The 27,193-nt window shown below is 33.6% G+C and overlaps 1 protein-coding gene across 1 annotated transcript in view; it reads right to left on the minus strand.

The window, feature by feature from the left end:
* Positions 1-27,193, minus strand: part of LOC140432361 (ATP-binding cassette subfamily G member 4-like) — a 168,063-nt gene that overhangs the window by 72,147 nt on the left and 68,723 nt on the right. The window contains exon 3 of the mRNA XM_072520209.1: positions 5,510-5,699. Coding sequence (XP_072376310.1) covers positions 5,510-5,699 — 190 coding nt within the window. The remainder of the gene's footprint in view (positions 1-5,509; positions 5,700-27,193) is intronic.

The raw sequence follows: 27,193 nt of genomic DNA on the forward strand, positions 1-27,193 counted from the left end.
AATCTATTTTGTGGCCTGTCTGAATATGATGTTGGGCTAGGGCTGAAGTGGTATTGGAATGTTTGACTGATAGAGAATGTTCGTAAATACGGTTATGGATTCGTCGGTTTGTCTGTCCTACGTATGTACGTGGGCAACTGGAACAAGCTATCTCGTAGACACCATGGTCTTCATTGGGGATTTGGTCTTTTACGGATCTAACGAGATTGGACAATTTGGAGTGAGTGGTGAAGATGGTTTTGATATTAAGAGGGATAAGAGTTCTACTGATCTTGTCAGTGACACCTTTAATAAAAGGTAGAAAGATTTTGGGTTGATCCGGCGGCAAGGTTTCTTTTTTGGATGGAATGGGGTTTAGAAGTTTTTGAATGCTTCTATTGATTTGGGTTTTGTGGTAGCCGTTTTGTAGGAGTGTTTGTCTTATTGAATTGATTTCGGATGACCTGTGATTGTTGTCGCTATTAAAGGTGTCACTGACAAGATCAGTAGAACTCTTATCCCTCTTAATATCAAAACCATCTTCACCACTCACTCCAAATTGTCCAATCTCGTTAGATCCGTAAAAGACCAAATCCCCAATGAAGACCATGGTGTCTACGAGATAGCTTGTTCCAGTTGCCCACGTACATACGTAGGACAGACAAACCGACGAATCCATAACCGTATTTACGAACATTCTCTATCAGTCAAACATTCCGATACCACTTCAGCCCTAGCCCAACATCATATTCAGACAGGCCACAAAATAGATTTCGAAAAAGCAAAAACCATCGCTCCCATCCGCTCATTAAAAGCGAGAATCATTCGTGAAGCTATCGAAATCGAAAAACGGCCTCACAGCTTGAACACGCGCGATGACGCGAAACGATTGCCGGCAACATGGCGACCCCTTCTTCAGCGACCTCCCGCCCACACCGCTCAGGCCACGTCAGTTCAGACCACGTCAGCGCATACCGTTTCCGCGCATACAGCGAGTATAAAAGCAGTCACACAGGGTAAGACCGGTTGTCACTCGACACTGGGGAGTAGGCAGATTGAGACCTCAGTGCCGAGAGACAGTTCTTGCAATATAGAACACGATACTGGTACGTCTCGAGTGAGGGGAGTAGGCAGATTGAGACCCCGAACTCGAACCGAACCGTATCCCTCTTGATAATGGCTCCAAAATGGGTGCCGAAACGTCGAGTTTTAAATTCTCAACGCGGTTCTTCCCGAGAACTCAGTAATTTTCATTCATCTGACCGCGGAAACTTATCCGAACATATATATATATATATATATATATATATATATATATATATATATATATATATATATATATATATATATATATATATATATATATATATGTATATATATATATATATATATATATATATATATATATATACTGAACAGACACAAGAGTAAGAAAAACAGTAATGAACGACATAATAATAAATATATCCTAAAACCATACTTGATAATAGAGCTAAATATAAATAGATCATGGATTAGTGCTCAGCAAGTCATACTTAATATAAAAAACAAAGATAAAATTACTCGATACGAAAAGTATAAGAAGAGTGCAACATTTTTTTAAATTATAATTTTCTCTTTTTATTTTTTTTTTAATATAAATATAATACCTTCAACATACTATGGATACGCTACTGTGTCCATGCGCTTTGAAATACTTTTTTTACTGACTAGTCAAATTACAACATATTTGTATTCAGAGTAAGGACTATTGAAGACTTCATCCCTCTTGAACCGCGGGGGTTAGATTTGGAAGCGTATCCAATTAGACACACCATACTTACTCTTATAAATTGTAGGCATCTTTCTAAATTAATAAATTTCAATTGGTTAAAAAGTTTGACCCTGTTTGCTAGCTAATCATTTTCAGAATTAGAGGAAGTGCCATGTGTCACGGGTAATTTCTTAAGAGAGTTGGTAATTTTTTAAATAGAAAAGAGACATTTTTGTTGGTGTCCTTCTAGAGTGAGGACCTTAAACAATGTCAATTGTTAAGCATACTATAAGATTTAAATTAAATTATCAAGTTTAGAGTTTCCCTTAACTCGAGTTAAGTCCTGGTCTGGTAAAGATTAGATTTTTTTCTAACAATAAAACACTGAATGTTTTTTTTAACACTTTTACAAAATTTATTACAATTTATTATCACTACAGATATTTCGACAGAGTGCCTTTCTCAAGAGATCTAATTTTCGTATGCGTTTACATTTTATAGTCTTTAACTGAATAAGTTGAGGATAACAAAACTATTTTTCTTAAGTTATTCATTCAGAATTATGTCTGTATTTTTTAATTTGTTAGTTTCCATCGACTCTAATAAAGATAGCTGTAGGCCTTTATTTTTGATGTGAAGAATTTAATTGATCATTAAAATAATGACTATAGTCCAGGATGTAGGAGAATAAACGCAGAATATGTTTTTCTATTATTAAAAGTCCTTTTATGTTCTGCCATAAGTTTGTTAAAAGTTCTACCAGTTTGACCGACGTAAGTTTTTGGGCAGTCGCCACATTTAAGTTTGTATACAACACTGTTTAAGTGCTTTTTCTTCTGGCTTTTGTTGTTCTTAATATATTTGCCCAAAATGTTGTTTGTTCTGAAAGCTGGTGTTATTCTTACCTTTTTTATGTGTTTGACAATTTTTGTTAATATCTTGCCTGTATATGTAATCGAGCAGAAGGTACTGGGTTTTTTCTCTGGTGGTGTAAATACTAATTTTAGGTCTTTTTTATGTAGTTTTTGATTTCAAATTTTATTAAGTATGAGTACAACCAATAAACATTAAATACAATTTTAAACCTTTAACGGTAACATCAGATTGTTACATTTCCGGAAACGCTTTCTGGTTAAATATGTAACAACTTACTTTAAGGATGACAATGTCTGTATTCCTTATGTTAAACGAACCTTGTACGAACCATTTGTTAAACTAAAGTGCTGATTTGTTTTTTTTCATCTGAATTTTAACTCTTTGTCGAGATAAATCGTTTTTTTGAACTTATTTATTTATTCCACTGTAAACAAGTTCTCTGATGAAATATTGAATTTAAACAATAGGTATGCTAGTTATATTTCAACAAAAAGAAAGATGAAGCCACGTAAGTCTTAGTTAAGTGTGTTGACAACATTGAATGAATAATTGTAACTTTAATATCTTTTACATTTTTACTATTCGGAACATAATTTTTTGTTACTTTTTTCTAGATCTAAGATTTATTAACTTTCTTCTTTTATTTACAAAAAGTTAACTGGCGGCCATTTTCTATCATTTTTGTCTTATCTTATATATTTATCTATGTATTTATCTATCCATCTATCGTATCTCATCTTATCTTTGGTACCTTGTTCGGTTATAACAAATAACAATTTCAAAAGCTAGGTTTGAACCCACGACTCGCTCTCCATCAAATATTTAGCTGCCGTTCGCAATCTATTATTGGTGACCTTTCTAGCTACATAGAAAAGGGTTACACATTGGTATAAGAGGTTAGAAGAAAAAACAAAAACAAGCATAAGTCGCGTTGGCATGGGTAGTGAATCACGAACGTGAGCCTTCCTTTCATAAGGTACGCTCCAAGTTAACTATTAAAGGCGTGAAATACTAAGAATAAAAACGGGTGTGGCAGTCCAGTGGGACTGCCGGTGGAAGTTACACTTCTATACACGCATTCGCCGTTACAAATTTATTTGGGAGTCAATCTGCACAATCATTACATATGTAATTCTATAGGTAAGACATAGCAGAAAGAGAAACATAATTAATAACAACTTACTAACAATGAAGGATTGAATCAATATTTTGATGAAAATGTATATTTTTATTTTCATATATGTATGAAAGGAGTTGAATGCAAAAATTTTTTTACACATACTCTGCAGTAAAATTCATTGTTTATTTTGTTGTTAATATAATAATACAATACAAATTAAACTGCAATATTCATAAGTATTTAAAAATGACAATAATATACATAAAAAAAATACACTACAATACAGTGCAACATAATTCCATATAATAATACAATACATATTAAAATGCAATATCCATAAGTATTTAAAAATGACAATAATGTAATAATATTAATAAAAAAGTCCTCCCCGACTGGGAATCGAACCCCGGTCTCCCGCGTGACAGGCGGGGATACTGACTACATACTACCGAGGACATGACGCAAATATATTTCAAAATTGACAAATCTGGATCATACAGTGATTTATTGAGAATATTATTTTGAAATACAAAAGACTAATATAATTATGAACATTTAATAAATAATACAAAACATATCACATAAATAATAATATTAATAAATATTTTATTATATGTATAATATAATATGTATATATATCTTTATATAATATTAAATTATATATACAAAAGGAACATTTTTGTATTCGAGAGAGGAAGAGAGAGAGAAAACATATCTTCTGTCTCTATCTTACTCATTATCTTACATATGTAATGATTTTACAGATTCACTCCCATAGAAATTTCCAACGTAGAGCGCGCGTATAGAAGTATAACTTCAAAAATTTCTTTTCCCAAATCCAATTTGATCATGATAAGATCAACCTTGTTCGATTTTTGGATCATGTAATCAGACGTGAGCAGTGCAAGAAGATATATGTGTTAATTATGACTACTCAGATTTTAAGAACAAATGACACAGACACCAATAAGTTGGTGATATATCAAAATGAGCCAGGTTTTTGGGAACAGAGAGGATTATAAAAACTAGAGTTTCGTGCAGCTGCAAGAAGAACTGTTATTACAATGGAACTTGATGGTTTTACACGAAATCCATGTAATCATAAAAATTTTAGTAGCTCCTTATATGCAAGAACTAAAAAAATTAAGCAGAGCATGAAGTCCTGGTGTTTTTTTTTTTATAAAAACCCCTAAATAAATATTCTAATATAAACTTTTAAAAGTCCTTACTAGCTAAATATCAAAGTATGATTTGCAATTGCACTGAAAGAGTTTCTCTCATATTAATATATATTTTTTTCAATTTTGGGGCTAACAAGCTCCAATAAATACAGAAAATGGTCCTCCAACATTCTAAGAAAATTTTTAAAATATTCAGGGTACCTGAAGATGCCTTTAATTAAATTAGTATGACTTGTTTGTAGAATCTAATCTCTTGTAATGCGTCGTCTTTTCTTCCTTTTTGTTGTAAAATTTTGTAAAATCCTGTCTGCTGTCACTCCATATATAACTTGACATGCTTCTACCACCAGGCACTGCATATTCGCGACTAAAGCAAATATTTGTCGTGTAAACTCTTTTTACGAACTAGACATAGCGATAGTCGTGAAATTAGTAAGATTCGTGATACCACAAGTGTGGCTCTTGCTCGTGATTCACAACCTATATCAACGCGTCTTATAGGATTGCTGTAACGTGTAATAGAATTGTATAAAATTAACAGAGAAGAGACAGAATCGATTATTAAACCTAATTATAGTTTTCACTACTGATTTAACTTACCACAGCCACTTTTTGTGTATGCCCTATCGACGCGCTTAGTTTAAGATTTGCTGCTACCATCATTGATTCTCTAACACTCAACCTCGGTTGTACTAGATCTTCTTGCATGATGTACGACGAAAGCTTGGTGAAAATTCTCATATCTCGAGGCTTTCCATTAATTTTTACACTACCTTTAACTCCAGCTGTCCTGAAACAAAGAAAAAACATTATTGTTGAAAGCTACTGATGATCGTGACGATCCACGTTCCGAGCTGAAATATCTCTTGCATATACTAAGAAGTTCCATATAAGATGTAACATAAAACTTCTTTACAATTCAATTTACAGTTTTCTGGGATGCGAAGGAATTTTGTTTTTGGATTATTGCTAACTGGTGAAACAATAAATTTTAACTATTATTGTAACCTTTTAGACCAGCCGAAGAAAAAAAATCCCCGAGAAACGATCCAGTTTGCAGAAGAAAAAATTATTTTTCATCGGAAAAATGAACCGTATCATATGAGCATTTTGACAATGGGCAAAATCCATGAATTAAAGTTCGAATTGTTGGAGCATCCACCGTATTCACCAGATTTGACCCCTAGCGACTTCCATCTGTTTTAATACCTAAAAAATTCATACGTGAAAAGCGTTTTTCATAGAATTATGAGGTTATATCAGCTGTGATAGCATATTTTGCAGCCTTCTAAATTCTCACTTCAGGGATGGAATTCATAAATTGGAATCTCGTTGAAACAATTATATTGATATTCAGGGAGACTATATTGAATCATCATCATCATAAGTGGCTCGACAATCCGTTGTGGATCTTGGCCTGCTCACAAAGAAGTCGCCACTCCTGTCGATTCCTGGCAACTTCCCTCCATCTTCTAACCCCTAGAATCTGTAGGTCTTCTTCCACATCATCAATCCATCTCATTCGTGGTCGTCCTCTGCTTCTTGTGCCCTCTGGTTTTGAAAATGTTAATCTCTTCGTGTATTCGTGATCTGACATCCTAGCAATGTGTCCAGCCCATCTAAGTCTCTGCACTTTAACGAATTTCACAATATCTGGATCGGTGTATAACTGATACAGTTCAAAGTTGTATCTTCGACGCCATAGCCGATTTTCATTTACGGCCCCAAAAATCTTTCTAAGAATTTTTCTCTCAAAAATACCAAGAAGTCTTTTATCATTTTGAGATAAGATCCACGTTTCAGCCCCATATATCAAAACTGGTCTTATTAAGGTCCTGTATATATTAAGCTTTAGTGCACGTTTTATATTTTTATTTTTTAAATGTCTCTGGAGGCCGTGAACAGTTCTGTTTGCTATTGCTATGCGTCTTTTTATTTCGTCGCTTGTCGTGTTTGTTGCGTTTACTAGCGATCCAAGATATGTAAATTCTTTGACTTGCTCAAAGGTATGGTTGTTAATTTGAATTCTTTGTCGGATGTTTTTTCCTCGTTTACCACAAGTCCTAATTCACTTGCTGCGTCCGCAAGCCTTGTAAAACACTGCACCATGTCTCTCATACTTCTGCCCACTATAACTATATCGTCAGCGAATGCGAGAATTTGCGTCGATCTATTGAATATTGAATAATAAATTGTATTTCAAACTATAAAATGACAAAAATAACAAATTTAATTTTTATAAAAATAAGAAATAAATAAAGGTTGGTTTAAATATTCCATTCTAAAATTTTGGCTTCTATCACTTTGTTTAAAATGTTTTTGTATGAAAAAAACTCTTCTACAGCAGCACTAGTGATGTGATCATATTTAAATTTTGTAATCTTTTGGAAGTCCATATCAGTATTTTCTACTAATATTAAATATTTTTTAAATTTTTGGAAATCTCCAATCTTAAACATTGAATTTCATCATTGTTATCAGTGGCCTCTTCCAAATTGTTAACTATTTTAATACAGTCATACAACATCATTCCATGACATTCCTTGAAAAAAAAATTACTCTTCAACTAAGCCAAACTTTTTTTGTGTCTTCTTAATTTAAGATCGTTTGACAATCTTTAACTGCCTTTCTAGCTGACCCGAATAGGTTGTAAACAACGTTTTTAAAATTTTCTACATACTATATTGCAGCATCCAACCGCGTGACCCGCCTTGCCAAAACAGGTTCAGGTAGTAAAGAAATGTTGGTACTCGTTTCTTGAAGAGGTGTACCCACAAAACCTTTAATTTATTTTCTTTTCATTAAGAAGAGAAAGTAGTTGCCTTATAGTTTAAGCTAATTTATTTAAGCCATATGCTAAGCCGGTATAATGGATTAAATTTGGGAAAACTCTTTGAGTTTAAAGTTGTTTTGACCATATACGCTGCTGCATCAGAAAGAATTAGTTTTGTACAGGGAACAGGTCCTGCAAGTAAAAGCTTGCTATTGCTGCATTTACAAATCTGGACACTGTGTTTGTGCTGTCCAGGTCCTTGAAGCATGTTAAATATCCTGTGTTTGGAATTTCTTCATCAAGAACTCCGATTAAATTTACATAGTGGCTGCCAATTAGTTTTTTTATTTCTTGAACAGTTTGATGGTACACAGAGCTAAAATAGTTTTTTTTCTTTTGTTTGGTACGTGTTTCTTACAATACTATTGACATGCTCTACGGTTTCGTCTTCTCGTTCACACTTCCTGCGTAGAGGTGGGTCTACTAGCTCCAGTATGTGGAGGTGTTTGCTTAGTTGACAATAACCAGTTAAAAAATAACTGTCAAGCGTAGGTTTTTTCTGGTTATTCCCAAGTACTTCCTTGATGCTGACTTTTCAAAGTTACTTAGTGCTACCCTGGCAAGTCTATATTCTTGCCATTCTTCCCATCTTTGACAGTTGTCAATTTCCGCGATTGTTGTAGTTGACCAACAAAAAAGATCCCCAGGTCCTAAGAATCTTAGGCCTACCCCCTTTCTAGCTAATTGGTCAGCAATGCGGTTGCCTTTATTCCTATTGTGTCCTATAACCCTCCTCATGTTGACGCTATTACTATCCTAAGCTTGAGTTAGTGACTCGTGACACTCCATTACTAACCCTGTAACACGTGGTCTATTCAAGGTTAGTAGCGCTCGTCTCCTATCTGTACAGACTATTATAGTTTTCCGGATATACCTTTGGATTATCTCTTTTGCGGCTATGGAGATATCAGCCAGTTCTGTCTGTACTAAGCTGAAATTTTCGCCCATACCCCAGTTTATTCTTAGGTTCAGTGACCTGGAGTATATTTCGCATCCTAAGCCCTCTTTCATTTGACCTTTTTTTACATACTTGACATGTTTGACGGCGCATCAGGAGTGCTCGAAATAGAGCAAGTGTTATCCACGTTAAATGTTAAAAACCAGTTATCCACGAATACTTTACGCTTTTATTGGAACACTTTGAAATCATCTATTATTACTACAAAAAATTGAAATAACAACTCATAATGTAAAATTTTTGAATTTGTGATGTACATCAGTATTATACCTTTCGTTGTTATGAAAATGAGACAAACAAAAATTAATTTGCAATCTGTCACATAAGATTAGTTGTTATTACTGGTTGTACATTGGTCAAAAATGAGTTCTAAAATTGATTACTTAAATAGTAAAGCAGAATCGCGGTTAATATCGCAAAAATTGGAAGACGCTTATAAAAGAGAATACAAGTTTATTAAATGAATGGAAAAGCAAAAGGTAACAAATACAGATGAACGAGTTGTTGTCACCTATGTGGGCTATCCATTTGAAATTGGTAATTATGTTGAGGATAAACAAACGGGTCGATTTAAAAAAAATCGTAAAAGTGCATGCATCTATTAAGGCAATTAACAAGAATGACGAGGCCAAGAAGGCGTATGTTTTCAAGGATGACGATTTGCGGAAGTTTTGCACAAATGCTCCGGACATAACGTATTTATTTTTGAAGGTGGTAGCCATTTGCGGTAGCTTTGGCTCTCACATCATCCAGCCTCAAGAGTCCACTGCTGAACATAGGCCTCTTCCTCATGTTTCCAACCCCGTCTATCTTGCGCCGCTCTCATCCAGCAAAGAATTGCTTGGCTCTCACAGAAGATGTGAATTGTGCGATTTACGCTTACATGACATCAATGAAGAAGGAAGCGTATTACTTATTACTATCCGACCATCTAAGACTTTGATGGCTTGACGTTTTACAGTTGCTATGCAATTAATTATGAGCGTTTGGTGAAGACGTATTTATTATTGCGCCCCAAAAATGTAAGTATAGATCGAGTTTTCTTGCGGTATGATAAAGGAAAGTGTACTAATCAAGTAGTTGATATTAATACATTTGGATAATGTCCCTTGTAAATTGCACGTTATCAAAAATTGGACGATCATGAGAAATACACGGGACATGCGTTTCTACGTACGTCCCCTACAATTATGGCGAACAGTGGCATGACAATAATCCAACGACAAGAAGGATGGAAATTGGCAGATGTGGCGACTGGTTACGTTGAAGAGAATATTACCAATAAGAAGAACGTTTCAAACATTATTGGGAGTGCCATTAATGGAAGTACAATCCCATTGGCTTCCGAGAATATCGGTAGTATTAATTTGAACAGCATTTCCTCTGATTTAATAAACGGAAGTATAAATATTTCAAACAATACCAACAGTACTTTTCACATTCATGGAAAAGATCAAGAATTTCAAACATATTGAAACATTCTTTAGTAATATTTATTACTAAATAATTTAATACATTAGCTAAGTACGGAATAATTAGGTATATTATTATTATTATATTAATCATGTTTCACTAATTCTTTAAATATTTATATGCATATTTAAATTCGATAATAAAGCTCATGCTCATTGCGACTGGCTGAATGACAATTGTCCAAGCCAAGAACAACAAAAAAAAAAGTAATATTTTATTCATATTTTATTTATTTGACGATACACGTTATGTATTACTGTCAGGTCAGATAAATAATTAAAAATATTGATGTTGCCACGGTAACTTTAAAACACGCGCGTTTTTGAAAGTTAAATTTAAACACGCTGAGGCGTACTTGCGCGAAATGTGGTACCAATAAAAAAAATGTATAAATCTTAAAGAAAAGCAAAATAAGCAATTAAAACACTGTCTTTTTGGTATATTTTTGATTCAATCTTGATTCAATGATTTATCTTAAACTATGTACTATTTGCTTATAATATTTATGAAAAGCATAATGACTGAAAATCCGGACTCTAGTAATTGCATTTGATAGTGATAATAATAATAAAAAATATTTTATTTATTAACTGGTTCGACGACTTTTAATTATTCTTTCTGTATATTTTATTTTAGATAAGATTTTTGAAAACTAGTTTATAACAAACTGTATTTTTTATGTAGAAAAAAGTAATAAATATAGGATTATAAAACAAGATTATTACGTCAAAGACTTTTATTAATTAGATAAATCAATCATTATAAAAAATAGACATAACCAGTTAATAAAATCCATATATTATTACATACTAACTATTTTTTGGAATTAAAATTGATGACTTTTTATGTATTAAGTCATTTGCTGTATGCCAAAATCTATATCATAATATTAATGGGTCTATTTTCAAAAATATAATAAAAACCAAATTTATTAGTAGTTTAAACTGTCTGTCTAGGTCTAATTAAAACAAAATGTTTGTATTGTTATTGAAATAAGAATCAGATGTTTTTTGAGAACTTTGGTATATTTTTATAAAACATTTTTTTGGTCAAATTATCTTATTATTTTTTTTTAACTAGTTTCACCTTATTTCCACTAGCTGGCGTCGCTGTTGTATTTTCTCATTTTTACTAATTTACCATTTTTTTCACTTTTTTCAGTCCGTGGTTCATTCTTTTATTTCTCCCATGGGTTTTCTCTCTTTTTGGATATTTATTAAGTCAATGTTTTCCTGATTTCTTTTTAGCTAGTTGTTTTTTATTGAGTTAAATATGCGTCGTTCTTCTAATTCGGCGCTTACTGCCTCCTTTATAGTTCTATAAAATTTTTGTTATTTTTGCTCTTATTTTTATGTATTTCATCCCGATAACATTTAACTTGCTATCGTACTTAGGTTGTCTTTTCCATATATTATATGTGCTTAAGTGGTCTCCAATGAATATTGTTTCTCGTCTATCTTTCGTAGTTCTGTCGTTCCACTTGGCTTACCCAGCTCCATTTCATTTGACTAAATGTTACCAATTACAGCTTTAACCTTCGTTCTACTTCGTACGTCTTCATTTCGAATATGTTCTCTCGGAGAAACTCCGAACATAGCTGGTTCGATGGCCCTCTGTGTTGTTCTTAATCTATTGGCTGATACCTCCGTAAGTGTCATGGTCTCCATTCCATAGGTCATAACTGATAGAATTCAACTATTGAATACCATTTTCTTTAAATTTATTGGTATCTTTTTGTTTTTCAACACAACACTGAGCCTTCCTACTGCTGCCCAAGACATTCGGATTCCTCTATTTATTTGTGCCGTTTGATTCTGTTGCCTAACTTGATCGTGTGACCTAGGTATATATACTCTTCGACATTTCCGATCTCACTTCCATCTAAGTCTATTGTGATATTTTGAATTGTCATCACTTTTGTTTTATTTAAATTCATTTTTAAACCTATGTAGAGTAGTTTCTCTGTATTGTTACTTATCAGTACTATGTCATCGGCAAATCTCAGATTACTTAAAAATTTAGCATCGATTTTAATTCCGCATTGTTCCCAATTTATTTTTTTGAACACATCTTTTAATGCGAGAGTAAATAATTTTTTAATACCTAAAAGGTTAGATTGAAGATATTTCTGGTAATTGGTACTGTAATGCATACATTCGTTAGTAATTAGGGTTCTTTTTTGCAAAATTAGTCTGTTTGTTTTTGGTTTTCTCGTCTGAGCTTATTCAGGTCCACCATCTTTACTTGATTTACTAAAAGATGTGTTCATTCAAATTAGTAAGTAAGTAACCGTTCTCCTCTTTCGTTCGTATTTCCTAGACCATATATTCCTCTATTTGGAGTTATGCTTCCCTACTTTGGCGTTAAAATCTCCCATAATTATTTTAAAATGAGCTCTTTCTATCATTGCCTTAGAAACATTTTCATATAATTTCTCTATTTCTTCATCGGTTAATTGGCTAGTGGGAGCGCATACTTGAATTATTTGGATGCTGTACCTTTTCGATAGTTTAAGAACGATGTATTAGATTTTATCGAACAATAGTGCCATGCCACCGACATGCGTATTGTATTCTTTTTGAAACTGATAGAACATATGTCCTGAATGGAGTATTGTACATTGTTCTGCTGGTAGTCTCATTTCACTTAGATCAAGGACATCTCATTTGGTACTAGTTAGTTCTTCTTCCAGTTATTTCATTCTTTCAGGTGATTTAAGGGTTCTGGCAATAAAACTGGCAATATAAATATGTTGCTTTCGGTGTTTTATTAAGTTTTTGCCTCCCATAGATCACATGAGGCTGACCTCCTAGAGGTGTTGTTTTAAAACTCATTTAGTGTGTGTTGGCCATAACTCGCGACGCTGGCTAGACGAGCTGACGGGAAGTGTCGGGGGAGGATATACGGAAGTTATTTGGAGTTCGTGTTGGATAATACAGGAGTTTGGGCCTGGTTTTTTTAAAAGTAGAAAGTGGGGGAAATACCAAGAGCCCGCGTAGGCAGGGGTGCTAAATCCCTAAAGTAGGTCTACCCTCTATCGGGATTATTAAAGAGTACCTAGTAATAGTGGTGGTCCGATATTATCTGTGATTTCTAATGAGAGTTCTCTTCTTTTATCATTAAAAATCATTATCAAAGAGCATAAGGGGATAGTGGAGAACCAAAAAACGTCAGGACCTTTAAATTATAGGTTTGTATGTGTCTGTGTGTAATTTAAATTTAATTGATAGTAGTGGTCTATTTGTAATCGCGTTATTTCGACAAGGCCCTAAAACACTGACAAGATCTCACTAAAAAAGATCAAATCAGTCAGTATTGAGTGAACAACTAGATCTATTGTGTAGATCTGATTAGATTATTTGAAATAACTATAGTTTTATTAGTAGTCTAATGTACGAACAAACTTAGAGGTATCACTTATCTATTTTTATTTAGAATTAATTGATTAGTTTATGGACAAAGTAAATATATTTGATCTTAATTATTCTATATTTAGTAATTTAATTTAGTAATAATATTTGTTTTTTTTATGTCATAACAGTTTTCAAAATTAAAAATAAAAATAAAACATTGTTCCAAATATTTTACAGACAATTTGAAATATGACCAAAATATATTTCTTGGCTATTTTCATTCAAATGTTTATCAAAATTAGAATAGCAATTTTAAATGTTTTATTTGCAACAAGGTGTATTTGACACTAATACCAATTAATGGCTAAACTATGCAATTTAGGACTGATTTAATGCCGATTTTCTTCAGATCATCACTATAAATATTTTGCAATTTTTATATTTACCACACCGTATAACATAATTTTATGACAATTTCTTCTTACCACTTACGTAATTGATTATTGAGGTACGTCGGTTTAACTTTCTTTTCAATGTTAATACTACAGCAGAATATTGTAACAGTTAATTTCCTTTTTGTTGAAATTAAATTTCATAAAAGTAAAAGTTTAATACTACCACTAGACTTTTTTTTGGTTATTAGCCGAAGAAGTAAAAATTCGTTGTACGATGTAGAAACAAGAATAAATAAAAGACAGATACAATAGAACGAATAGTTCAAGGAAAAATCGTTAAATCTAAAATTACTCAACTTAAAAGCAGAAGAAGTCATGGTGAAATATATTTAAACAAAAAAACAATGTAGTAGGACAGTTGCAGCCAAGAAAAATTAATTGTGTGAGACAAAATGTCGGAAAAACCAAGCAAATACAAGTATATAGGGAGACGAATAAACAAAGAAGCTTAGAAATCTATAAAGAAAAAAAACCTAAAATAATGAAAAAAAAAAATGGATGGTGCAAGTAATAAAATGAAAGTGTTCCACCAAACTTACGGCCAGTTTCACCAACGTGATTTAAGTGAAAATTTTATCTTAAGAAATAATTTTTACTTAAGTCCTTTGAGTTTCGTTCCACCAACTAAAAATATTTACTTAAGTACAAATATTTTTGCTCAAGCTCAAGTCACCTACTATGATGGCTTAGGCAAAAATTTTAACTTAGAGCATGAATTTAAATTCATCTTCTGTCATATATTGACATATAAGAGGTTAAATTTCTACCGTAATCTGTAGTATATAAGATATAATGGTTTATAGTATATATACCTACAGTGTAGGTATAGTTTGTTGTGTATACGTGTATAGATTATAGTGTGTTATTTTTTAAAAATGGATTAGACAGAATAAATTTGCAAAATACACAAGAACGATCACCATTTACAATAAACTAGCGGACCAACTCGACATCGAGTTTTTTAAATGAAATTTTTATTTTGCGAGAAAAATATACAATATATACAATGACCGGAAGTAAAAATATTTTTATCAATAACTCAAAAACTATAAATGATAATTTCGTGAACTTACAACTTTGAACTGAACTTTGAACTTCGTGAACAACTTTGAACTTTGATACTGAGGTCGACCTCAAAACCGGAATGCAATTTTTAGTTCATCAAATGTCGACATGGATATCATTTAGCAGTTAATTTTGCATGCTGATCACGAGTCCGGTGTCAGATTTGCTCTATCTTGACGTTTTATGCGCGTTTCGGGTCACTTCCGGTGTCGGATCGCAACCGGAAGTACATATTTAGATTCGTCTCGACGAGACCTTTCGATCAATATATACATTGTGGGGTCTAAAACTTAAAGTAAATTTTAACTTCCGGTCATATCAAAACCGGAAGTGAATTTTTGTACCAAAAGTAGATCTTGACAATCTCATACGTAATACTAATAATATTCCGAAGTCGAGTGTCTGCAAAAAAGAAAGATGATTAACGAAAGAAGAAGCTTTGGCATATTATGTGGACTGCAAGTCATCTATCCATTCATATAAACAAACTCGAAAGTGAATCATGAAAGCGGTACATCAGGTATTTCCGTCATTTTGTGCCTTTACTGCCCAAAGATTCTTTTGGAACGCCAAGTTCAGTACAGTACAGCTTTAGATGTGAGCCTTATAACAAATTTTAGCAGTTTACTAAGAGCTTTATCTACTGGTTATTATATCTATATAGAAAAATTTCTAACTTTAGCATAGGATACTAGAAAGCTGTATTTAAATCTTTATTCATGGTATTATATGCCTGTTGCTGTGCAAAAATTCTGGTGCACAGTGCAGATGTTATTCAATCGACTTTTCTGCCAATTGGAAGCTTTCTGAAGAAGCCCCAAAAGCTCGTAGTGAAGATGGCAGAAGATTCCAAGAGAACACAATACTCGAAAGCGGTCACGTATTGCCACCAACAGAGATCTACTTAATATGTTAATCACATCTGACCCTCTAATTAACAGCCTCAGAGAGATTCGGAAAAAAGACAGGGTAATCTTCCTTCTGAAGTCTTAGATTTAACAATACCACCTTAAGTAAATACATGTGCAAATGTTACAACTTTTACTCGTGATATTTACTTGCAGGTTTATACAGTCGATGATTCTTCTGTGGAAAAATCAATAAATTGTATTCTTGCAAAAATGTAATTTTGTAAGCATATGATGCAATTTTTATTTTCAATAATACAGTATATATTTAATTTCCTCTTTAAACATTCTATAAAATCTATAAAAAAAATTATTTCGTAAAAATTAAAAAATGATGTTTCTAACAATATTAAATACAGCCATTAGAAGCAAAAAAATGCAATAACTACTTTGGCCAGTTAGCTTGCTTTGGTTGAAACACTGTGCGAGTGTCCGAAACTTACATCGGTCAAGCTGGTAAAACAACAAACGTATAGCACAACACAAAGGGCTTTCAATAGTAGCAAAACAGATTCTACCTACCGACTTCACCTTCTAGACCATAATTATTCTTTTAATGGCCTTTCCAAATTCTTCACATTCAAAAGTCTTAAGATATCGTTATTACAATCTAAGAAAATTAACAAATTAAAAAATACACATAGGCATAATTCTGAATGACCAACTTGAGACAAATAGTTCTCCCCTCCTTAATTTATTCAGTTGAAGACTATAAAGTGTAAACGTATACAAAAAATAGATAATACACTAATTACTCCCAACGACCATAGATTTGACCACGACTTCCGTGTAAAAACTGAGAGAGACATAGAAAGACGACTCGCCACCCCCTTCGATCGACAGGAACCTCATGAACATCCGATCAACAAACATTCGAACATTTCTGCCAAATCGGCAGTTCGAATTCACCAGGACTTGACAACATTGCCAGATACTGCGGAAGCACCTTCCACCAAGCGTCACACTCTACCTGACAAACATTGTCAATTCTACTCTCAGACTCTGCTACTTTCCATCACCACGGAAAAAAGCAAACACAATTATGATTCAGAAAGAGGGCAAACCCAGGACCGATCTAAACTCTTATAGGCCAATTTCACTACTAAACGTCTTGGCTAAGGTCTTCGAGAGGATCATTAAGGAGAGACCACAGAACATAATATCATCCCTACATTTCAATTCGGTTTTAGAGAAGGTCACTCTACCTCAACGGCATTGACAGAAATCGTCACACACAAATCTATCATTTTTCTCGATGTTCAAAAAGCCTTCGACCAAGTCTGGCATGCTGGATTGGTCAAGAAACTACTGAACATCGGCCTGCCATTTTCATTCGTTAGAATTATCTATTCTTATGTCACTCAACGTAAAATCACGGTAAAGATGCGAGGTCATTTCTCAGCCTCTTTTACTCCAACAGGAGTTCCACAAGGTTCCGCGTTGGCACTAATTCTCTACACGATATACAATAGCGACTTTTCCAACCTACGTAACACCCACACCCTCACTTTACTCTAACTCAGATGACACTGCTCTCGTAACAACATCTCGAGGCACAGATTTTCTATGTAGGTTTGCTCATAATCACCTTGACCTGGTCGACAGATGGTGAGGGAGATGGAGAGTAACACCTAACTCTAATAAAACATTATTGATTCTATTTAGACACCCCAATCTCAGCGTATACACTACACACAATTTAGCCCCAAGAATCGACCTCAGACTCTGGGGCGACCGACTCCAGCTCCGTAACCAGATAGATTACCTTGGTGTGGTGTTGATAGAAATACTCAACTGGAGGGCTGATCTGGCTGCAACCTGTAACAGGGTGAGGAGAAGAATCGGTTTACTCAATGCCCTCTGTGTTAAATTTGGACGGACACACTCACGTATACTCATTAACACATACAAAACATGAATTAGGTCCGTGATTAAATATAGAGCAAATATATGCCATGTTCAATCACGGCCTTTCACAACAACTGCTGGAATTGAAACGAGAAATCCTGCGTAGGGTAAACTATACACGGCACGACTACCTCTCCGCCCATCGCCTGTCGAACATCCAGCCCATCAATGAATGGCTTTCTTCTCTCAGCCCGATTTATACAATCAAAACCACCCGTCGCCAAAATTTCAGAGCCCAAAATATCATTAAAACTAACTGTGCTCATCCTTCGGCAATGTGTTTGTCAGACACCCCAAACGCAAACTCCTTTTCCTACCCACTAAATTGCTACCTCTAGCCAGCAACGAACTCCCTAATGGATACATTAATATCCTGGAGGCAACTCCACTTTTTTACCGCCATAACTAATAAATAGCTCACTTCGAGCTTTGATACGAACAGGGAGGGATCGGTTTTCTGTGGTATCCCGATCCCATTGCACAATTACACCTGTCTATTATGAGGTTACAGCCACAGATGCCCTCTCCGCGATTCATAAGATTTATACATTTATTAATTAAATTCATTCACACTTCATAACTATATATTTTTTACTAATAATTTCTGAAAAGGACCGTTTTAGTACAAACCCTTTCAACTCTGACTACCCTGGACACCATCTCATCCGCAGGATTACATCCACCGACGCGTACCACCAGTGAGACATAATCCAGCGACGCAATGCCGACATACAATAAAACAAACTACGTCCTGAAGAGGTGTCACACCTAAAACAGGACAACAAAATCATCCAAAAGAAATACAACCAACAGAAAGAACAACAAGACAATAATGGAAGAAAAATAGATCACTCGAAAAAGGCACTGTGCCGAAACAGCTGTAGTGATAAAAAATTATAATTAATTTTGTGGAAATATTAAAAACAAAAGTGTTCAGTGTTAGATAAAATGCATTTTTATCAAGTAGCGTATGGGTCCATCAACTACTTATAACTTATATCAGTTCAAACATCCAATTTATTCGGTAAAAACACGCGGTGAGAACAACTAAACATTTAATTACTTAGATACTGTCTTTGAAGTAAATATCAAAACTACCTGAAAACAAGTGTGATTTATTAAGGATAACCCTAAATAAGCATTAATACAGATCTGCCTTATGTTCCACCCCCGGAGCCGACTTGGCAAGATTCTTCAAATGTGTGAATTACTACCAACCCACTATTTCTTTTTTTATTCTGCTTATGATCTTTCCACTCTTAAGATTTTAGATATGCCAGAAATCGAAACGTTAAACGTATTTATGTGTGTGTGTGTGGATGGAAATATGATTGCGGATTACTAGATCCATTCGCCTAACGAATTTTTGTTATTTGAAATCGTTATTTCTGCACTTTGTAATTTTTGTTTTACATTTTTAATATCCTTAACTAATAGACATTTTACCAAGTTCTTATTTTTGTTTTTAGTTTTTGTTTTTTTTTATATTTTCAATTTTTTTTGTGATAGTTTTCTTTAAATAAAGTATTTGTTTTATAATTTAAGTTTGGGTCCCATATACCTATATTTATTACTTCATTCTAGAGAACCCATTCACTTGTTCTTTATAACACCGTTATTTACCTTGTAACTTTCACTAAATTTTAAACCAACTAAATATCATTACGAAAACATTTATGTAGATGTTCCAAAATAATAATTATTATATAATGAAAAATAAGAAGAACATACTTTTATAGCTCAAGGTTGTAAGTAGAAAAAAAATGGTATTGATTTATAATGGTATTGTGTCAACTCTTATAAATGTTATTTGGTTCCTCATAGGATTAAGGTACGGTTTTTGTTAACAAGAATAAATGTTTGCATATGCTAATTATAATAATAATATTTTATATGCTCAAATATTTATTTATGGTAATCTGCTTCCTATTGTATGACTTTATTCTTTATGGTACTATTTAATTATAATTATTAATACAAAAATATCGAGCCAAAGCCAAGTTTATGTTTATTTCTTTTTAGCTGCCACTACAGGGGTTATTAGTGACATAATAGTAATTTACGTAACAAGTTCCGAAAGTGATATTTTACGAGACGAGTAGGAAGTTTCCATAGGTGTAAGTGAATTGTCGCCATACCGTATCATAAACTTTATTAATACCAAAGAAGACTGCAATACAATCCTGTTTATTTACAAATGCCTCATGTATTCACGTCTCTAAACTCTAAATCTATTAAGTTGTCTGTAGTGGATCGATTTTGCCTAAATCCGCTTTGTTGGGGAATAAGAAGTTTTTGTTGTTCTAAATACCATTTATTTGCCCTTTTTCTTGTAAACACTTTACATATAATTGGTTAGAAGTATAGGCCGATATGATTTTGGGGATGTTCGGGATTTATCTGGTTTAAGAAGAGGTAGTATTATTGCTTCAGCATTGGCTGGAAGATGAAGTAAAAATGGTAAAGGGACACTATCTGCTCCGGGGCTTGAGTCTTTGATGTAGAATCGAGTAGACATCGAAGACGACGCTCCCACTGAACCCAGTGAACAATCCGATGAAGATGTTGAAAATTTTCATAATGAAGTTGACGATAATCGTGCGTATGCGTCTCGACACCATTTTACTGGTAAAGACAGAAAAACTCACTGGATGGCTCATACTCCACAACTAGACTTAAAAAACTGCTGATGATTATATATTACAGAAGAAATAATACAAAAATGGTGTATTACAGAAATATCTATATAGCCAAAATACAAGACAATTATACCAGAGAAAGAGATTGCCAAGACACTGACACTACATAGATATAAAATATGCTTTTATTGGCCTATTATACATGACTGGGGTACGGAAGACTCAATATGTAAATACTAAAAAGGAACTTTGGAAGAATTCGATATTTGCACCTGCTTGCTTTATTTTTCATTTTTTAGGAAGGGAACTAAGATTTGACGATGTCAATAACAGAAACGAAAGAAAAAAGTAAGATAATTTGGCTGCTATTATAGAAATATTTGAACATTTCGTGTACAGATGTCAAGAAAATTAGCCAGTTTGAGAGTATTGTAAAGTAGATGAAATGTTAGAAAGTTTCAGAGGACTTTACAAATTTCGGCAATAGATTGCTAACAAATCTACTAATTATGGCATTAAAATATATGCCTTAGTAGATTCTACAATGTTTGATACCTTCAATATGGAGATATGTGCAGGAAAACAGCGGGATGGTCCTTTCCTTCTAGACAACTGTTCATCTGCGGTTGTTGTATAGCATATCCTGTATTAGATACAGATATAAAGATTACACTTCACAATTGTTTCACGTCAGGGCCGTTAGCGAAAGAATTACTTTTTAGAAAAGTTACACTCGGGGAAAGGGCCCTGTGGAAAAACAAGGGGAAATTTCCACCAGTATTCATACCAACAGCAGCAGTAGCATGTTTGGTTTCCAGAAGGATATTGTGTTGCTATCGTATAAACCAAAGCCTAAAAAAAGGTACTGATATTGTCTACATTTAACTCCTGTGATTATTACGTTCTACAATCTAACAAAAGGAGGAGCCGGTGTGGTTGACGAATTAAAATCAATGTATTCTGTTTCCAGATTTTGCTGTCGCTGGCCACTTACAATTTTTTTTAAGGTTTTTTACGTTGCTAAAGATATATTTAATGTAAACTATTTAGGATATTTCCTTTTGTTGTTCACAACATGGTAAATTTTTTTTATATTTATAATGTACTCAAATAAACCTTTTTTAACTTTTAATATACAATAAATCCTTTATCTTATCAGTGCTTTATTTTTATTTATAATAAAAAAAGAAAACTATTACACTAAACCAAACTTTAAAGGGATTCTGTGTGACATGTACTCTCAAACGCGAGTGTGAGAGTCTCTCTCGCTTTAAAAAATAAATAACTTTTAAGTGCGCTAGTTATCCAGGGTTAAATAGATAGAGTGGTACATACTTTTGAAACGAGTACCTCAATATAAAATAAACACTAATTTTATTTGAAGCGTTATTGAGCTATTTTCATCTAGCTTCTCTCTTTGTAAGTAATAAGTAAGTAAAATATTGATAGAGATCAATAACTATATCATATTTTTCAGTTTTTGGCAGATGTTCTCAAAATGTTGCCATACTTGTACATATATTGCTTATTTTTAACGCCCACTTTCTTCATTATTCACTTTTAAGTTTCATTACTGCTGTTACATAAGCATTACGTATACAAAACCTCTTAAAAAACTGTTTATCAAGTCCCCAAAATTTACACAAATTATATAAAAATTCACCAACAAATCAATTAGTAATGTTAATTAACAATGACGAAACGACATGTTTGTTTAAATAAGGTGTTAAATTTCTTATTGGAATAGATTAAGATGCAATTAAGATAAAAATTTGTGTTCAGTGACGTCAACCTCACCTCGGTGAGTTCAGTAATGTCAACAATATCATTAATTTCCATAAATATTCCCTAATTTAATTTTTACCTCAATTTCCATCTTATTCTTGGGACTTATTAACACGTGAAATATAAATCAAAATTCTATATTATGATTTGTTCGCACTGATAGAAATCCATTACCTATACGACACGATTGTGTTGGACATTTATTACCGGTTTCATCGCACGTGGTACATGTACTTTTAGTACCCAATTTACGTTGGTATTTGAGGCAGCAATACCAAGTTTATTACTTTCTGTGGTTTTGCGAATTGTGACGGCGAATAAAGGTAGGTTTCACTTAAAATTAATTTGAATAGGGTACTGAATGTAAAGATATATTTAGAAAACGTATTTTTTTGCGCGTACTTTGAGGTGGTATTACAAAATAAATGTAAAGGATTGGAGCCAACACACACAGAAAAGACGAGGTCAGTACTGTAATATTTTTACTTTTTATAGGGTTTAAGAGAGCACTAAATTTAAAAAAGCTTGCAGCCAATCCATATCGGCTGCTTGAACTCCTTGATGAACTGGAGTCCGATTTTGAAGTAGAAAGCGCAAAGAGATGGGTTTTTTGCCCTTCGCACTAGGTTAGTGCGAGTTAATAGCAAAATTAAATTAGTAGGTATCAGCTCGCAACAAGTGAGTATATCTATCACAGAAAGTGATGGAGTCGAAGAAAGCTGGGCAAAAATTGTGAAAGAAATATTAAGAAAAATAAATCGTTCCTCAGAGGAAGAACTCCATGGTTTTGTACAGAAGTGAAGGAAAAATGTAATGAAATACATGTCAACCAAGACACAAGAGGCATAAGGTAATTACAAGACAATAAGACGAAACAGATGCACTTATAAGGAGAATCAAAACTGATCATCGGGCACGTTTTTTCAAGGTCAAAGACTGAAGGTAAAGGAACTAGATCCAAAACACATAGAAAATGATATGGATTTATTATATCTAAAAAATCCACAAGGAAACAAAGTTCCTGTATTTGGCTGTATACCATATATTAAAAATTTTGAATAAAATCCTTTATAAAAAGGTATATAAAAAACCCAGTTGGGCTATGTTGCATTGACAAAACGTTTTCGGAATAAATATTCCATCATCAGTGTCAAGTTAATACATGGATGTAGCCACTAAATATGTGGGTAAAAACCCTTTAAAAATTATTAAATAAGATTTGATCTACATTATGTCTAATTTACATTTAAGATGTTAAAGTTACCGTTGGATAGGTAACAGGGCGACATATGACTCTACATTAGTTGCGAGTCCTGAGACGGTATGTCTACGAGGACTTTGTCAAAGCAACTCGTTGCTTTCTAAGCATCAAATTCGTTGCAACAAATCTAAATATTCTATCAATACCACAGTGTATAAAAAAGTGATTGGTTGGTTGGACAAAAACGTAAAAAAGGACTGGAATTTTTTTGTTAATATATATTACAGAGAAATAATTTATACATTCATAACTTTTTAGGCTTAGTTTTCTACAATGCAGTAGTTTCACTTTGTTAAAAATGTAAGTCAGGCTTTTTTTATTTTTAATACAGGACCGAATTGTTATATTCGTGTGCCAATGTTTCTGTGTTGGTTTTCCCCTGTAATTTTTTGTATAAAATATTTAATCTTTATAAAAAAAAGTTTGCAGACATTTTCAATGTTTATCGGTGTTTCCAGTTCTATTCGCATACGCTTTACCACATGTCACATGATACAATGCGATATTACTATAAGCATGTGAAGCAGCTTATCTACAGAATATAACCGACTATCGGCAGCAATCAGACTAGAGGTTAACCTGTTGTAACAACAATAATTGAGACAGCTGACCGCTGGATTGGACTACCAAGAAAAAGGTAAATTCTGGAAAAAAATCAAAATCCTAAACTCCCAAAATCAGTCATATCTCAAACACAACAATCAAATAATCATCAATCCACTAGACAAGGCAGAAATATTTAAAGACACACTTCAAGGTACCTTCATAACCCATGAAAAACCCAACTTCAGACAAAGATTCCAAAGAAATTCCAAATATCACGAGATAGTGGCCTTAATAGACTTGGAAACCATCAAGAGACTGTAGCCTAAGCAAAAACACAGCACCTGGCCTAGACAACATACACAGGAGATGCCTCAAAAAACTTCCTGAAGTCATATTCCCGCTGATAGCCGAAACCATCAATGCCTACCTCCAGCTGGAATATTTCCCTGCCCCCTTGGAGAGTATCCAGCACAATCATGATCACCAAACCAGGGAAAATACTAACTAATGCGGAATCCTACAGACCTATTTCACTACTAAACACTCTAGACAAGATCTAGGCACCTAAAGGAAAGACTCGTAGTAACATTCAACATCATCAAAAACTTCCAATTTGGAATCAGAACTGGCCACTCCACACAAAATGCATTGATACAAGCCGTAACTTTTATTTATCAGGCATTGAATTCGTACAACAGGCAAGCTATCGGTATCTTTTTAGATGTGCAAAAGACGTTTGGTCATGTTGGCATGCAGGACTGATTGAAAAATTGAAACAAGCCGCCCAACGGTACGGCGCGCCGTACCCATTCCATTCCTGAGAATAATCCAATCTTACTTAACCGCTCGGACTCTACGAGTCAGAGTCAAAAACCAACTATCCACCGCAATTTACTCCTTTTGCAGAAGTACCTCATGGCTCAATAATTGCGCCAATATACATACATACAGTCTATAAATAAGGCCTTCTAATTGCCCACAACTCGTCTGAGAGTATCCTGCTATACGCTAACGACACGGTCCTACTCTCCTCATGTTCATCTAGGTAGAGGACACTCTGTGTTCGATAGAGCACTAGCAAAACTTGACCAAATAGTCGATTGATGCAACCAATTGAGAGTAACTTCAAATCCATCAAAAACTCAACTCAGCTTATTCAGAAACCCCAAATGCTCTGATGCATTTGGGGTTTGGACATGCTCTAATGACTAGAGCTGGAACAACGCAACCATAATGCTTAACGGAAAAAGACTAGATTTCAGACCGTCAGCATCATAGGAAATGGGTGTCGAATTTAGAAATACACTCAATTGGAACGCTGGCATTAGAAACACCCTAGACAGGGTAAGAGACCGCCAAACTCCTAACAGCACTAAGTTGTAAATTCGGGGGCACTAGTCAAGTTACTCTCCTACACACATATAAAACTTTCTTAAGACCAATTATCGAGTACATAGCGAAAATCTACAACCCACTAAATAAAAGACAACTTAATCAATTCATCGCCACTGAAAGAATCCTGAGGAAAATCATGGGTAAAAACTATGACTATCCATCAGCGTTATTCCATCAAATAGCAAACGTAGACTCAATCCATGATATGATACTTAACTTAAGTAAGAATGACTTGAACAACAGAGCAAAGAAGGTTCTCAAAAGACCTTGCCATCAACGAAGACAAGTACAAGTTCCATTCCCGCTTTCTAAGCTTCTAAACATAGTAGGTTCAAACGAACTTTCTGATAAGTACTGGATGAGATCTTAGAAACCATCCAAATGAAATATCGCTGGCAATGGCCTGCATTAGCCAAAAACGCTGATCAAAGAGCCGTTCCTAACACTTAAAATTGTTTAAATAGTAACTGCATGGATTAGGCATTAAATGGTGAAAAGTAACTTCACTTTCTCTAATAAACATACAAATCAAACAAATCATAAACTAATAGCAAAAAAAAACACGAACTTGAGAAAGAACTGCGAGCAAACTATCAACCAAAAATCCAGCTTCTAGCACATATTCCAGCCCTAAACTATAATACTCTTAATAATCTACCTATCCAGACCTCCCGTAAAACAAAAGGGAGCAGCATACCTTGAAGAGGCGAAAACCTATAACGTTCATCAGTTAGCCCCTGAATAGGGGTTAAGTTAAATAGACAACGAACAACATTTTTGTCACTTCCATTGTGGTGTTTAAAAAAGTATTTTATTTTAATATTTATAAATAAATAGTGTTTGTAAACAAACATCCATTATGTTATGCAGTGAAAACTTTTTTATCATAAAGAAGATCGTGTAGGCTTATTTGGCGAGAAAGAGCAATAACCTAAGTGGTATGGAAATACCGTATATAATATTATGCTTTCGCTAAATGCGCTAACTTGTTTGGGGACCAAATTAGCTAATATGTAAACGAGGGGTTCTGGACAATAAAAAATTGCAAACGTACTAAAATAGAATAATAAATATAATTCTATGGTTTAGAATCATATAATAAAAGCAGAAATGTGGGCTTTAAGATCATACAAAAGCAACACAAATAATGCGAGAACATAATCAGCCCAGAAAGTGTTTAAATAAATCCAAATATAAGTAACCTTATAAAATAAGGTCGGTTTTCGACAAAAAATCGATTTGCTTATTTTCTGATACTAGGATGGACAAAATAATAAAAGTCAATGTTTAATTTCAGAGTAATATATATGATTTTAGATTGAATTTTATGTTTTAAACAAAAAAAAAAATATTATCAAGAACTCTTTTGTCATCACAATATTAACATGTGAAACGTTATAAACGTCACATATTTATTCTTTTTTTTAATAATAATTTTATTTTAATTTCTTTTGATTTTTTTTTTCATCTAATAACTTTATCTTCTATTTTATTATTTCTATTCTAAAAATAGTTGGCGCTCAACTTTTCGATCAACTTACTATTTACAAAATAATCTACCATAATCTAAACTCTAATATTAGTTGTCACTTAATATTCTTATTCTTTTATTCAGACACCATTATGCTCTATGCCGTGAAACATAAAATTTCTATGCCCACTTCAGTCAAACAAGGATATCTGTCAATTGACTACTCTTTGACTT

This window comes from Diabrotica undecimpunctata, chromosome 1 (assembly GCF_040954645.1).
Source record: "Diabrotica undecimpunctata isolate CICGRU chromosome 1, icDiaUnde3, whole genome shotgun sequence".
Taxonomy (NCBI): Eukaryota; Metazoa; Arthropoda; class Insecta; order Coleoptera; family Chrysomelidae; genus Diabrotica; species Diabrotica undecimpunctata.